The following is a 15,511-nucleotide window of genomic DNA, read 5'->3' on the forward strand; positions in this document are numbered from 1 at the left end:
TAATGTGACACCCACTTCTGGCTGTGTCTGTATTAGTTAAGGTAACATGTGTTTCTGTAACAGATAATCTCCCCCCGAATCTCAGTGGGTCCTTCAAGGGGAGTTTCTGACTCAGGTGAAGCCCCACCTGGGTGCTCCTGACCAGCAGGTGGCTCTGCCCCAAGGAGTGCTTGGGGAATCCAGAGACCTCCCATCTGTGGCTCCTCCATTTCAACACGTGGTTCGCAAGGTCACTGGAAGGAGGAGAAGGAGTGCGGAGGATCGGGCACTGGAGCTTTTATGGGCCCGTACTGGCACTGACCACTGCTTACTCCTGTGGCCGCACCTACTTGCAAGGGATGCTGGGAAATGTAGTCTCACTACCCGAGGGCAAGAGGTGGTCACAGAGGCACAACCGCGTGTGTTCAGACCCGTGGTGGCACGCTCACATGTTCTCAGCGACACATTCATGCATTCACATGCACACACGAGCTCGGACCCAGGCCTAGAGGCAGGCGGACCACACACAAACCACGTACAGAGCACAGGCTCACTCACATGCACGCACGTCCGCTAAGACTCGCTGACATGCATGCTCACGTGCTTGGATTCATTGAGGTTCGAGCGCGCGTGCGCGCACACACACACACACACACACACACACACGCTTAGAGACACGTGCCCAGCTGCGCAGAAACAGACCCTCAGAAGGGTGGGTGCACATGCATGCACACAGTAGGCGCTTCACCGCCTATGACCTTGACTCCACCTTGACGTTTGCCCTTGCTGTGTGTGGGTTTCCGGGTGGGGAGGGGTGGTACCCTTCAGGCCACTGCACACAGTTGCACAGATTGTTCTCTGCTGGAACAGGTGAGTAAGGGCTGAAATCTAGCCAGTGCTCTGCTTGCCAAGCTGTGTGTCCTGCGCCCTGGAGCGGGGCTGTGCCCACCAGGAGAACAGAATGCCTTTTTCCAGTTTTGCACAGAGACACTGTTTGCCAAATGGTGTACCTGCAGGGCTGTGGCCACACTGAGGGTCTGCCATGTTTCTAATCCACACGAAATGCCCTGTGGACTAGTGGCCTTCTTGCCGTCACAGCCTGGGCAGGGCACCCAGCACTGGCAGATGAGGCCTCAGGCAGCTGATTGCTTAGCCTCTGACGTTCAGCCTCAGTTCTAGATGCTGCTTTGGGGGTGGGCACATCTTGCTTGGGAGGGAATGGGGTTCTTGGGTAGGTTTTCAGTCAAGGGCCTTCTTTGCCCTAAAGGCAGAAAGGGCCCAGCTTGCTTGTCCAGCGGCCCCCAGAGGCAGGGGAGCTGGGGGAGGAGGGTGCTCGGGAATGGCTTGTGGTCTCCTTGGCCAGAATGGAATTCCTTTTAGTAAGCGGAACTGACATGCACTGAAATTCAATTTAGGAGCAGAGGGTGGGTGACGTCTATGATAAGTGCTCCTGTGAATCTTTCCCAAATGCTGCAGTTGCCTGAAGTGGGGGAGGGGAGGGAGGCTGCCTAGGGTCCTTATCAGACCCCCAGGGGCACCCCATCCCAATGTGCACCCTTGGCATAGAGCAGGACCCAGGGTCCGAGGCACCATGAGTCTTCATGAGTTTGCACCCCTAAAAGCCCAGTGGGAGGGGCGTCCTGGGGAGCCCCCAGTTGGACTTCTGCAGTGAGAAGTCTCTGAGGGTTCCTGCCCTCCTCCAGGCCCCACTAACTCCTCATTGGCACAAGCTTGCCTGACCCTTCCTGCATGACCCCAGGAAAAGACGGTACCCTACTTTGTGTGTGACTTCACTGCCACAGAGCCCAGGCCGACTTGAGTGAGAGTTGGGGAAGGAAGGCAGCGTGGGGTCTCAGTAGTGTGTCGTCTTGTGGTGAGGGGTGTAGGGCCCAGGGAGGAAGTGGCGTGGGAGGTGGAGGCTGAGGTTCAGGGCCAGGAGAAGGAGACACCAAGGGGCAGTTGTGGCAGTGTGGGGGGATGTGAGTGAGGGCAGGGCACCCTCAGGAGATGCTGTCAAAGCCTTGGGCCAGGGAAAGTCCCCAAAGGAGTTGGGGACGCAGGGACAGGACCGAGACCCAGAGATGGAGGCCAGGAATTGGCTGGGGTTGAAGGGCAGGGCCGAGAAGTCAATATGACCAGGACTGGGAGGGCTCTGGAGGCAGGGTTGGGGGAGGCAGGAGGCTGCACAGGGGGACCCTGGGAGCCTGTGTGTCCCAAGGACCTAAGGAGCCAGTGAATTGGGGCAAATGGTTGTGGGCGGTGGGGGTGGGGGGCGGCTCAGGCTGAGCAGGATTTGTCTGTGGTCCAAGGCCTGAAGCCCCCATACACCCTCATCTACTGGGGAGGTGAGCAAAAGGATAGAAAGCCAAGGTCTACGCCCTGATTGGCCTGATCAACCCCTTGGGCCATGATGTGTCCCCAGCAAGGGCCTTCCCTGGCAGTGAGTCCAAACCTGTGCCTCCAGGACAGAATAGGGACAAGGTGTCAGAGGCACCCAAGGCAGGGAGGAGCCTCTGGAGGTCTGCCTGGAAGAGGAGGTATTTGGTTGGATTCAAAGGATGAATGAGATATCAGCAGGGGAAAGGCGTTCTGAACAGAAGGCAAAGTTCAGGAAGGGGGCAGGTGGTGTGGGCCAGCAGTGAGGACCCCAGGTGTGTTCAGGGTCCACACAGGGAAGGGAACCTTGTCATGGCTGGGCCCAGATGCTACCACTCGAAGGGCTACCAGCCTCCTCCTGAGACCTAACAGCTGAGTTTGCCACTTACCCAGGGGCCAGGTTGCTGGGCCATCCTTGGTGGGTCTAGGGCTCAGTAGGGATGGGAGGACAAACTATGTTCATCCACAGGCTGGGATCCAGGCCTTGGCCTCACCCTGGGCCTGGAGCCCAATACCCTAATTTTATAGATGAGGAAATTGAGGCCCAGGAAATGAAAGAAACTTGCCCACAGTCACAGGAATTAATGACAGAACAGGTCTTGGCCTCCCACATTAAAATCCAAGCCAAGAGTCAAGCAGCCTAGCAGATTCCTGCAGGCGTGGGGAGGATGAGTCAGGCCTTCCGGGGCTCCTTGTGAGACTTGGCCCTCGCCTGGCCTCTGAGAGCCACAGAAGGGACTAGATAGTCTATTCATTCATGTAGCCTGACAGTGACATCTGGAAGACCCTGGAAGTCCTGCCCACCCCAGGCCTCAGCATCCTCCTCCATAAAAAGCCGGGGTTGGACAGTTCCAGCCCCACAAAACATGCTTCTCTGCTCTTGGCTCAGTTTTCCAGTGTGACTGAGCCGGTGGAAGCCCAGGTGCCCCGAGGCTTCACAATCTGGGGTGCAGGTGAGCCCCTGTCCAGGGGGAGATTGGAGCCTGGTGGGGAGAGCAGCCTGAGGAGCTCAGCAAGGCTGTGAGTTCAACAGCAAGGTCTTGGCCGAGCTGGCTAGTGTGGCCAAGGACAGCTCTGCCAAACTGCTGGAGCTTGCGATCGGAAGGATCAGCAGAGGTGTTTGAACAGCAGGGTGGAGACCAGAGCGCTTTGGGTGGGGGGAGGAGGAGGAGAGGTGCCAAGGTGTGGTGGTGGTGGCACATGGCTGGCCTGGATGCACTGGGGCAGAGGGGTCTGTCAGGGAAGCCCTGAGAAGCCTCCCATGGAGCGGGTGGGAGGTTTGTGGTGTGATCTCTGAAGATCAAACCCTGCAGAGAGACCAGCAAGCTGCACTCAGATGGGGGCAGGGCTTGAGCTGTGCTGGAGGGAGAGCTAGAGAGGAAACCTACAGCCCCTACCAGGCCCAGAGCTGCCCCTCCAAGAGAGGAGGGAGCCCTTCCACCAGCCACCTAGACCCAGGGCTGCAGCTCTGTTCTACCCCAGACCAGTGGGTTGCAGTGCTTTTGTTTGAGAGGGGGCCCAGCGGGCTGATGGGAGTTGTAGTTGTTGACCCAGGGGCTGATGAGAATTGTGGTCCACACCCCTGTAAGAACTAATGGGAGTTGTAATTCTCACCCTCTGGGGCTGATGGGAATTGCAGTTTTGGCCCAAGGGACCCCAGTTATCCGACCTAGGGAGTGAGGAGACCTACACCCCTACCCCAAAGGCCCTCCCCAGTAGTTCTCCTGGGCCCTATATTAGCAAGTGCATCCTTCCCAGATGGCTGTGTATGTATTTTCTTTTCTTTTTTTGCTTTCTTCTTCTTTCCGTTGTTTTATTATTGTTTTAAACAATAATAAGAGGGCCAGAGGCCGTCAAGCCCTGGCCAGGTCCTGGCGGCCCATGGGGGTTCTGGGGAGGGGGAGGGGGGGAAGTCAGTGGGGGTCAGAGGTGGAGGGTGAAGAAAGAGAAAGTTGGGGATTTAGGGTTAGCTCAAGAATCATGTGTCCCTGCCCAATTCCCTCACTCACTCCCTGTCCTTCCTCACCTCCTTACCTCAACATGGCTTCTCACCACCACTCCCAAAGTCCTATAGGATAGGACCCTCCTCCAATGTGCCCGTGTGTCCCTGCCAGCTCTTCCTCCTGGACCTCATCACCTCCCACCTTCAGTTCTCCTCTCCCCTTGACCAACCTGCAGTTAGCCTTCAAAGCCCCTTCCCATGCTCATCCCCTCCCAAGTCCTCTCACCCATGAGGCAATTCCTACGCAGCTGCCTGTCACGTGCCTCCTCCCCAAGCCTTCCTTCCCACTGCTCCCTCCCTCCCCCACACGCTGACACCAAGTGGTGGTAACAGTTCCTCAACGCCAGCCTTCACTGTGCAGATTTCAGCTTTGTGTTTAATGAGGGGGAGAGGGCCCAAGTGAGGGAGGAGAGAGAGTATTCTGGAGGAAGCAAGTTGTTCAGGGAGAGAAGAGTGAGGGAGGGAGATACCAAACAGATAGAAAGGAAACGTTGTACGGAAAAGTTGTTTTTTTCTTATTTTTTCCGGGAGAACCCGCTTACACAGCTCTGTTTGTAATTTTTTTCTTCATGCTAAAATCACACGGCCTATTTGTTGATGTAAGTTGCCTGAATTCCGTGGTATGCTATCTTCTTTTTTAAAAACAAAAGAAAAAAAAAAAAAAGCAAAAAAAGAGAAAAACCCAGAAAAAACCCTAAAAGATATTGTTGTTAGGTTTGTTTAAATGCTGCTCTTGTATCTGTTTTTAAAGCCTTAAACCAGTAGAATTCTTTTTTTCTTTTCCATTTCTTTTCTATTTCCTTTCCTTTCTTTTCCTTTTGGTTTCTTAAGACAAACAAAAGACCAAAACCCAGAGAGCCACAGAGCCCGTGCGTGGGGTGCCCAGGGCATCCGAGCCGCTGCCCGCTTAAAGCTTAAAGCGCAGTGCTCCGGCCGGCTGGCGGGCGGGCCCAGCCCGCTCTAGTCTCCGCCAAAGCCAATTGGAACCGATTTGGGTGTGTGAGGCTGTTGTTTCTCTCTCTGTGCCGGCCGCCTGCACCCCGGCCCTCGCTGACGCCCTGTCTTTTCTCTTCTCTCTCTTGTTCTAGGAGGAGAGTTAATATTGCCCATTATCACGGAGGACTCCTTAGACCCCCCTCCCGTGGCCACCCGATCCCCCTTCGTGCCCCCACCCCCTACCTTCTACCCCTTCCTCACGGGCGTGGGTGCCACCCAAGACACCCTGCCCCCGCCCGCGGCCCGCCGCCCGCCCGCCGGGGGCCCGTGCCAGGCCGAGCAGGACGACAGCGACTGCGAGGAGCCTATCGAGGCCTCGGGCTTTGCCTCCGGGGAGGTCTTTGACTCCAGCCTCCCCCCCACGGACGACGAGGACTTTTACACCACCTTTCCCCTGGTCACGGACCGCACCACCCTCCTCTCCCCCCGCAAACCCGCTCCCCGGCCCAACCTCAGGACAGATGGGGCCACGGGCGCCCCTGGGGTGCTGCTCGCCCCCTCCGCCCCGGCCCCCAACCTGCCAGCGGGCAAAATGAACCACCGAGACCCGCTGCAGCCCCTGCTGGAGAACCCACCCCTGGGGCCCGGGGCCCCCACGTCCTTCGAGCCGCGGAGGCCCCCTCCCCTGCGCCCCGGCGTGACCTCCGCCCCCGGCTTCCCCCATCTGCCCACAGCCAACCCCACGGGGCCTGGGGAGCGGGGCCCGCCGGGCGCAGTGGAGGTGATCCGGGAGTCCAGCAGCACCACGGGCATGGTGGTGGGCATCGTGGCGGCCGCGGCACTCTGCATCCTCATCCTCCTCTATGCCATGTACAAGTACCGCAACCGCGACGAGGGCTCCTACCAGGTGGACCAGAGCCGGAACTACATCAGTAACTCGGCCCAGAGCAACGGGGCGGTGGTGAAAGAGAAGGCCCCGGCTGCCCCCAAGACGCCCAGCAAGGCCAAGAAGAACAAAGACAAGGAGTATTACGTCTGAGCCCCCGGCACCGCGCCCCACTGCCAGCTGCCCCTCCTGGGAGGGCCCGAGAGGAGGGTGCGGCCCTCTCCCTGCCGGGGCCCTGGGGACCCACTCCCTGGCTGCCTCAGACTTCTCTCACGAAGAGGAAACGCAAAAAAATGAAAAAAAAAAAAAAAAAAGGAAAACCCCGTGCTCGTCCCCTTCCTCCTGCCGTCCGTCGGCGCGGAGTCATCGTGCGTCCTGGGGCTGTCTGTCCCTCTCAGCTCTGCGCCCATCGGGCAGGGCACGTGCTCACAGCCCTGGGTTGATTTATTTTTTTAAGGGGGGTAGTTTTATTTTGGTGGGGTTGGGAGGGAAGGAAGACTGGGGGTTTTGTACAGTGTCAACTACTCGTCCTGTTCATTTTCCTCCATTTTTCTTCCTCCTCCCTCTGTTCCCCCAGCCTTCCTTCTCTTCCCAAGCCCTCCAGTCCCCACCCCAGGCTTGCTATGTCTCTCTGTCCCCACCCTCCTTCCCCAGTTCTCCTTTTTGTGTGTGTCTGGTTTCCCCCTTCCTTTCCTCCCTTTGGGTTTCCAGAGTCGGTGGGAGAAGGGCGGGAGGGTGGGCGGAGCGTCCCAGCGGGGGGCGGGGCCGGGGCCGGGATGGCCCCGATAGCCATGGCTCCGCCCACCAGGAGGAGGCGCCTGCCTGGTTCCGCCCAGGGAAGGGGCTCGGGCCTGGGAAGACCTGTTCTGTTGTGTGCCGCCGGGCGACGTGCATTGATGGGGAAGCTGCTGGAGGAGCAGGGTGGGGGGCGGGTGGGAGGGGAAAGGCAAATGCAGATATATATTGAAGACAATTAATCTAGATATCGCGAGCAGCAGCCTGTGGCACCCATTGGGCGCGGGCAGCAGGGAAGAGAGGGAGCCAGGCATTACCCGCATACTGCTGGGGTTACTTATCTGCCCACAGGCTCCCTGCTCCCCCAGTTTTTTTTTTTTTTCTCTCTTTGTTAACAAATGTGTCTGAGTCTTGGATAACACCCCAACCCCGGAAATGTGTGGGAAAAGAAAACAAAAACTTTCCAAATCCAACGGTCCTGTGCAGTTTGTTCGGGTTGGGTGCTTTTGGGACATTGGTCTGAGCTCTGGGCTGGGGTCTGGGTGCAGATTGGAGCCCACGAGAGCTGGTAAGTAGCCCCCAAAGTTTTGGGCTGAGCATGACTTTGGGCACCTTGGGGCAGCTTGTCTTTGTCTCACCCCCGTGTCCCAGCGGGCTGGGGAAGGAGACCGCAAACAGGCCCCAGGCTTGTGAGCGATGACTGGTCTCTGGTCCCATTGGCCACGGACCTTAGCTTCTCTGGGGGCTGACAAATCCCGAGACGGGAGCAGTGTTTTGCCCCCTAGTGGCTAAAGAGGGCCTGCCCTTCTGGTGGCTGTGTGTGCAGGGCATTGGCCTTGACACAGCCCTTGGGGGAGGTGATGTTATTCCTGGGTGGGAAGAGCTTCAGTGGCTGGTCCAAGGTCTCAAGGTAACTCAGTGTCTGAGTCCAGATTGGCCCCTAGTTCCGCCTAACTCCAGTCTCTGCCCCTTCTGCATCTCTAGGGTTTGGACCTTGCCCCCTCCTGGCTGACCGTGGGCAGCCCCTGTGGCCGCAGGTGGAAGTAGAGCCAGCACACCTCAGACCAGGTGTTTGCTTCTTCATGGGGACACTAAACAGGCTCATGGTCCCAGACATGCTGAGATGGGTCTGGATTTGTTAAGCCTCTCCGTCGAAAGGAGCCGAGACTCTTGAGATGGGGGTTGTATACGAGGAGCCGTGCACCTGGGCACCCTCGGGAGAGCAAGCAGAGTGTGGGTGGGCCTGTGTCTCCCAGGGGGCCACGGTGGGCCGCCACGCCACTGGACACAGGACTCAGCCACGCTTCCGTCACTCAGGTCTCCTCTGCCTTCAGCTTGGTGGGTCTCGCCTCCCCCTCCTGGCTCTGCTTTCTCGTGCTCTTGGCTCACTGTGGCCCTTCACTGCCCTATTCTGCTTCCTGAGCTCCTACCTCGGGCGGCTCTGCTGCTGGCCAGCTCATTCTTGCAGCATCTTCCAGCTCACAAGCCTGGTCTGTGTTCAGGCCTGGACAGCACCGAGGGTCCTTGGGCTCAACTGCCCACAGGAGCCCCACCCAGGGCTGCCTCATCTCCCCCTCCTTCCCTCCATCCTGGGACGAAGCTTTTATCGTGGGACCACCCTTCCCACCACAGGTTGTGCCCCAGTGGCCCTTGAGAGTCCTCCCCCCACCCCCAAGTCCTAACATGGGTGGGAGAGCGAGTCTTCCCCCAGCGGCCCCTGAAGGTGGGTTTCCATGGACTTGGCCTCCCCTTGCCCTCCTGAACCAGCCACCAGGAGGGAGGGTTGGGCCCCACCTGCCTCCTACAGCTGCTCAGTCTTGGAGATCAGCATCACCGAGGCCGCCTCTAACCCTCTGTGGGAGCCTGAGGGGGGAGGCCTGACCTGAGGCAGGTTTGTCAAGACATCCTGTTCCTGTGCCGGTAATGGCCTTGCCCCCGGCTCTTCTGCTGCCGCTCTCTCAGTCCAAGGAATGGAGACTTAGCTCAGGTTCTCCTCCCCCATCACCACTGGCCAGAGAAAGCAAAAAGAGGCAGGCAGGATTTCCTTGGTATCAAGCAGGGAGCATCCTTACTCCAGAAATTCTAGAGTGGCCTTGAATAGTCTATCAGAGTAGGGGGCCAGAAAGAGGGAGCGTGCAGGAGCTGGAAGGATGGGCCCCAGTCCGGCTCACTGCCGTGTGCCTGTGGGACTGGGTGTTTTCCTCTCTGCGTAAGGAAGCTAAGAGCCCTGCCACCCAAGGACTTGGTAGTAAGAGGAAAGCTTCCTGGACTCTGCCGCTGACTCAGTGTACTTGTCCGTAAGAGACGGTCACCTTGCTCTTAGCTCCTTCATCCTGTGCATCTGATATTGACCTTAACACCTGGGCCGGACCTGGGCTCCTTGGTGTCTGGCTGGGCTGGCAGTGACCCCCAGGAGAGTCCAAACAGCATACGGGGGTGTGTGTGTGGCCGGAATTCCAGGCACGCTGCTCCTTGCCAGCTGGTACTGGCAGGGATGCGTCAGGAGATTCTACCGGGGGAGGGGGATGGGAAAGGAAGGACGGAGTTTGGGGAAGAAGCTTGCAGTGAAGTCTGGCTGCTGCCTTCGACCTTGAAGACCTGCACTGGCCATGAAAGCCCCCAGGGGAGGGAACACAAGCTCAGCCAGTGCTGGGGCTCTTCTGGGAGGATGTCCTCCTCCTGGGGGTGGACATGGGGCCCGTGTTGCTGACACTGTCCTCCCTCACACACCCTCCTGGGTGAGCTGCAGGCCTGGCTGGGGGCAGGAGAATGGCCCAAGTGGGTCCTGAGGCATTTTCCTGTGCCTGCTGCCTGAGGCGTCTCCTGCCATGGGGGGCGCGGAGACTGTAGGGGTGGTGGTGGGTTCTTCGTTCCCACACCCACTTCCCTGGCTCTACCACTGCAGGGCGCCCAGCAGCTTCCGGGGCCAGGAGCAAACTGGCATGGGCATCAAAAGAGCGAGTGTGTCCCAAGTGAAGACCTGCCTTTCGGGTAGTGGCACCTAGCTGATTGCAGGCCTGCGGCTGCTGCCGAGGGAGGCCCCCTCTCCCTTGGTAGGGCGCCCACTCTGTCGCTCCCTAGCTGCCCCAGAGGGGCAGGGCCCTGGACCTCCCAGCTTCTAGGTCCTGTTGAATTAAGTGAGGAGTGACATGTTGGAATTAGGTAGGCCCTGGAAGGCTGTGACCACCTGGAAGGACCAGGAGCAAGGCCGTTCTGAATTTGGGCAGAGGGACAGCTCTGACCACTCGGTGAGCTGGAGGACATCGCTGGGGAGAGGAGGGGCCATCTTCCACCAGCCCTGGGGTCTGCCTTAGGATACCCTAAGGCCCCAAGAATGCTAAGCAACAGCAAGTGAGGCAGCTGAGGCTCAGCTGGGCAGCAGGCAGACAAGACAGAAGGTCCACGGCAGGCTGGCGAAATCTCACCTTTACAAACATGATCCCCACACCCAGCCCCTTTGTTCTGGGGGTCTTCACTGAGGGGTGGCCACAGGCAGACAGCTAAAGGACACGACCCCCCAGAGGCCCAGGCAGATATGACCAAGCCAGGGAGTGATCCTGTCTCCTGGGGCCAGGGAGCTGCTTCCTGATTTCCCGCTGACCTTCTTACGTGTGTGCCCACGTGTGTACACCTCACTGATGTGTGTGTGTGTATGTCGGTGTAGAGGCTGCAGCCTTCTGCTGAGGTGCCTGGAGGCAGAGGCACAGGCACAGGTGGACCAGAGACCACCTGAGCACAGGTCTGGGGTGACTCAGTAGATGGGGCAGCTGGCGGGGACCCCGCTGGGCAGGAAAGGCCTCCTGCTGCACCCATGAGTGTGTTAGCTGGGGTGGGGGAGCTCGGGGCCCATCCCTTTCCATCTGAGCTCTTGCACTGGGTTTCCCCATAAGTGATGCCAGTGAGGGGGTTTGGGATGGTTTTTAGAGGGAGGCCCTGCCCTCGAGAAGCTCACTGGATGCCCAGACTTTGAGGCCTGAGGCCAGGCTGGGGGTGTCGGGGCCAGAGCTGGCTCTGGAGGCCTTCGGACCTGCGCTTGACTCCTAATCTGCCCCTCCTAGCTGGGTGTCACAGGCACCCAGGCACAGTTTCTCTGAGCCTTAGATTTCCCGTATGTGAAATGGGGCAACAGTTACCACAAAGCGTTCAGGAAAAGATGAAACGAGACGATGCCTTGAGGCGTCCAGCACGGTGCCTGGCCCACAGCAGAGGCTGGAAAAGGCAGCCACTCGGCTGGCACTCAGGACAGGAAAGCTGGCCTGGGAAAGGGCCGTCCCAGGGAGGAAGTCCCCACCCCCTGCGCCGGCAGTCCCTGGGGGCTCATCACTGGAGTCGCCGAGGCACAGTCCTTGATTCACTCTCCCGTCTCCCTCGCACCAATGGCCCTCTGGTCTGTGTGGGAGCTGGGGACACGGGGAGGCGGGCCACCCCAACGCTCTGGGGACTCACAGGCGTGTGGCCGCAGCCGTGGTAAGAATTTCACTGGAGACTTGGGTTGGGCGCTGGGCCCCAGAACAAGGCCATTGCCCTGGGTATGGGAGGCTGAGGCGGGGGATTTGTCAGGTAGGGAAGGTGGCAGAAGCATTCCAGGCAGAAGACCTGGCTGCGTGGCTGGAGTAGCGAGGGGGATGGGGAGGGCCCGAGCCGTCTCTCTGGTAAAGTTGAGGGGCGCTTGTGTGGAGCCCTCAGGGTGGCGTGAGAAGCTGGGGAGGTTTTGAGCGTGGCTGACGTCAGCCTGTGAGCTCAGGGCTGGTGAGGGGCGAGGAAGCATAGGGTCGGGTCGGGCCCCTGCTCCTCTCTCAGCAGCCTTGAGAGAGGGTCGGGTGATGGTGTACCGGGCAGCGTCCTGCCAATCACACCTTCCTTGGCCCCTTCTGTGTTCAGGGCGGCTCCTTAGATAGTGAGAGGCTGGGCTCGGCTGGAGGGGCAGCCCCCCGGCCCTCCGGAAACCGAGGCCTTTGCTCTCCTTCCGCAGAGAAGAGCCTCCTCCTGCCATCCCATCGCAGGCTTCCCAGGAGGCCTAAAGTCGTGTGGATTTCAGAACAGGACGCCCCTGGGTGCTGTGTGTTGCCTTCTTTACTGCCCTGTTCAGGAGAGGCACGGAGGGGTTATGTCTCGTGGGTGCAAGTCACGCCTGACCCCTGACATGTGTCCGTCCTGAAGACTTAGGAGATACTGCTGCCCTGCTCTCAGGGGCCCAGGACTGAGCTCCCTGAGCACATCGTGGGGGATGGGTGCACAGTGACAGCCTTGATAGACGTCTAGGGGCTTTAGTAGTAGAGTCTGGGGCCCGTGAGGACCTGCAGCACAGCCGTCACACCCTCAGCTCTCCCTCTCACAAAGTCCTACACCCTCCCTTCCCCTTGATCTCTCCCGAGGTGGAGCTGGGGGGTAGCTAGGGCATTTAGGTCTCAAATGGTGGAATGAAGGGTAGGGGACAAAGTCCATACTGTCAGCCGGGAGACCCTTGGTCTCCAATCTCCCAAAAATGTGCTGTGTGACTCTGGGCCAGTCCTATCCCTCTCTGGGCCTCTGCTTCTCCCTCTGTCCAGCAGTAGGGGTGGCTGCCAGGCCTGCCCTCTTCTGGGGTTCTCTGGAGGGTGGAGGGGATGGCCCACTCACTGGCTCCACACATATTGGATAGTGTCGCGCAGCGGCAGGCTCTGGGTCTCGGGCAGCAGCAGTGCAGCCAGGCTGCTCGGCACTGGCACTGCCCCGTACACCAGCAGGGATAGGGAGGCACCGTGTACACCCAGCAGCCGCAGCAGAGGCCCCAGGATGGCTCCCCCTTGGGCTGCCGTCTGGCCCAGGCCCACTGCGGTCATCCTGCCCGCACAGATGCACCTGTGAGGGGCCGCACTGCCTACCTGTGGCTTTGCCCTCTCACTCTGGCCCGGCCCTGCTCAGCCCAGAGAGGCGCCGTGGGTCAGGCTGGGTCGGGATGCACCTGGGCAGCCCTGAGACCACGTGAAAGAGAGATTCAAGGGGGAAGGGCCAGCCCCGCCTCACCTCGATGGTCAGTGCGTCCCGCACTGCCCTCTCCCGATGACGGCAGCCGCCCTCTGTAGCTCCCGCAGGCCCCTCTCCAGCCTGCCCGTGCTGAGCCTGCCGGCCACCTGGGGTGGGGCAGAGGGAGGGGAGTGGGAGGCGGACACTGCCTGTGGTCCCCAGGGTCTGGCCTGCACGAGCCTCACTGCCCCCCGTCCCCTTCTGCCCAGAGGAGTGGCCTCACTGGCAGCCGAGGCTCAGGGTGTCTGAGGTCGGGGGAGGCAGCACAGGGCTCCAGGGCTGCGGAAGCCGCGCCCTCGGCACCCTCCTTCCCCTGCAGGCCACCCTTTCTCCCTCCTCCCTCCTCCCTCTCTTGGGCTGGGGTTGGGGGCCCCTGTTCTTGCTTCCTGCCTCCTTCCCAACCCCCTGGCCCTTCCCCCGCCTCGCCCGGGACCCAGGGCTGGTGGGCCTGCGTGCAGTAAGGACGCCCTCAATGGCTCCAGGACCGCAGTCCTGCAAGCCCACCAGGGTCCCCCACTGTCCAGCCCTCCCCTATGTCACACGGCCCTTCTGTTTATCCCCATGGCCACACCTTCCTGCCTGAGCTGGCCCCTCCCCAGGTGCCCCTCCCTGCATACAGGTCCACACCCACCAGGGGAGGGGCTCAGGCCTGCAGCAGGGTCCTTGGTCCTGACATCACCAGCCCCGTCCACCTGCACCCATCAGTCACCAATGTCCCTCACCTCCAGCACCCCTTGCAGGTGACCGGCCCACTGCCCTTGCCTCACTTTGGGCCCTTTTGCCCATGCCCAGTGACAGTCGCCGCCTCTTGAGTGCCAGCCAGCCTCAGGCATCCCAGTGCCCCCTCCCCGTGGCAGGGCCCAGGCTCAGGGTGGGCCTAACACTAACCTGTCTCCCACCCCCTCAACATCAAGCCCAGATCCCCTGCGCCATCCAGGCCTCGGAGCCCCCTCCGTGCCCACCACCGCGCACAGGCTCCTGCCTCCAGACTCAGGTCCCCCAGCCAGACACGTTGCCCCCCCCCGCCCCCCGCCCCCAGCAGCAGCCAGGGCGGGGCCGCCTGCCCCACAGCCACCGGGTCCCTGAGATCCTTGGGGGTTTGCAGAGCAGGGGAGAGAGGGGGACTCAAGCGCACATTAGAGGTAGAGTTGGCAAGACCCTGTGACCTGCTCGACTTGGGGTGCGGCAACCGTGAGGGAGAGGGAGGTGTCAGGTGTCAGGTACTCCAGTACCTGTGGGTGGGGGCCCGCCATCAACGTTGGGGAGGCCCTGGGAGGAGCAGGGGTAAGGAGATGCTACGTTCGTGATGCCGAGACACTGGTAATGGGGACATCACGCGGGTGGCTGGAGGCCGGGGAGCGGCAGGACAGGGGAGGGGGTTGGGGGCCTGCAGTGTGTGGAGGGAGAGCAGTGGGCACAGGTGAGATCCCCGGAGAGAGAGCATCGGTGCCCTTTTGGGCAGGGGCCGAGTGAGGGGAGCAGAGCGAGGGCGGCAGGGTCATTGGAGTGGGTTTGTGTGTGCAGACGCTTCTCGCGAAGAGAAATTGGGTTGGAAGAGAGGCAGAGGAGCTGGCGGGAGCTGAGGGGCCAGGGGGTCCCATCCTCAGATGGGTCCACATCCCCCACTGATGCGTCAAACCCCAAGCGTGGTTTGTGATGCTGTGATGCAGGGGATTTCCTGCGAGCTCCACGTGGGCAGTGACCCTGTCCGTGCTGCTCATCGCTGTCACCCCGGCACCAGCCAGTCCCCCCGCCATGGTGGTTCTCAGTGCAATTTGTTGACGTGATGAAGTAGTGGAGTAATGAATGCATGTGGGCACATAGCACCTGTGTGGGCCTGTCTGCCAAGGAAAGTGGGGCTCAGCCCCGCGAGTCAGCCTCAGCATCAGAGCCGGGAGGGGTGCCCTGGAATCTGCATCACTGACATTTGCCCTTCACCCTCTTGTTATGGGGGTCAGTCTGCCATCCCAGAAGGCCACCTGTCAGGTACGAGTGCCCCGTCTCAGAGCCGCTGCGTGAGATGTGATTGCCTCCTGCGCTGGCAAGTGACTGCAAATTAGTTGCTAAAGGCTCCATATTAAGAACTTTTCTGCTCCAGGCTGTTGGGCTGGGAGAGATTTGTGGAGCCAGCCTTCCTCGTAGTGCGGGTGCAGGTGCCCTGTCCTCCACTGGGCCTCTGCTGTGCTCCTTTCTGCGGTGGCTGCAATGGCCAAGCGACTACCAGGTGCTGGGCCTGTATATATGTGATGAGCGAGGCTCAGCCCTACCCTGAAGGGCCATCCATCCATCCACCCACCTATTCATCCATCCATCCATCCGCCCATCCATTCACTCATCTATCTGTCTGCCTGTCTATCTGTATATCTATCTCTCCATCCATCCAACAGATATTTACTGTGCACCTACTGTGTGCCAGGAGCTTGGTCAGGGCCATGCCGGATTCATTTCAGGTCAGTGCAGACATTTCCTAGCCTCCCATGTGTCAGCCCTGTGTGGAGGAACCAGGGCCCCCTCTGACAGTTGGGTTGTGGTCCTTGTCCTCTAGCAATAATGTCAGTATGTAAGGCTGACTGTGGCTGTGTTTTGGGAGT

General features: G+C 60.0%; 2 protein-coding genes across 10 annotated transcripts in view; one reads left to right on the forward strand and one right to left on the reverse strand.

Moving 5' to 3' along the window:
• The window catches only part of NRXN2 (neurexin 2), a 99,803-nt gene extending 92,728 nt beyond the window's left edge, over positions 1 to 7,075 (forward strand). For 5 of the 9 annotated variants that reach the window (XM_060157616.1, XM_060157619.1, XM_060157621.1 and 2 more), the window contains one exon: positions 6,028 to 7,075. In XM_060157616.1, coding sequence (XP_060013599.1) covers positions 6,028 to 6,332 — 305 coding nt within the window. In that variant the 3' untranslated portion in view covers positions 6,333 to 7,075. Of the gene's footprint in view, positions 1 to 5,445 lie in introns of all 9 variants that reach the window. The other 4 variants (XM_060157614.1, XM_060157615.1, XM_060157622.1 and 1 more) reach the window with 1 other exon arrangement.
• Positions 7,076 to 11,931: 4,856 nt separating this feature from the next.
• Positions 11,932 to 15,511, reverse strand: part of LOC132526097 (solute carrier family 22 member 11-like) — a 45,651-nt gene continuing 42,071 nt past the window's right edge. Inside the window, 2 exon segments of the mRNA XM_060159914.1 lie at positions 11,932 to 11,995; positions 12,534 to 12,737. Coding sequence (XP_060015897.1) covers positions 11,932 to 11,995; positions 12,534 to 12,737 — 268 coding nt within the window.

The sequence above is a fragment of the Lagenorhynchus albirostris genome, chromosome 9 (genome assembly GCF_949774975.1).
Source record: "Lagenorhynchus albirostris chromosome 9, mLagAlb1.1, whole genome shotgun sequence".
In the NCBI taxonomy this organism is placed as follows: Eukaryota; Metazoa; Chordata; class Mammalia; order Artiodactyla; family Delphinidae; genus Lagenorhynchus; species Lagenorhynchus albirostris.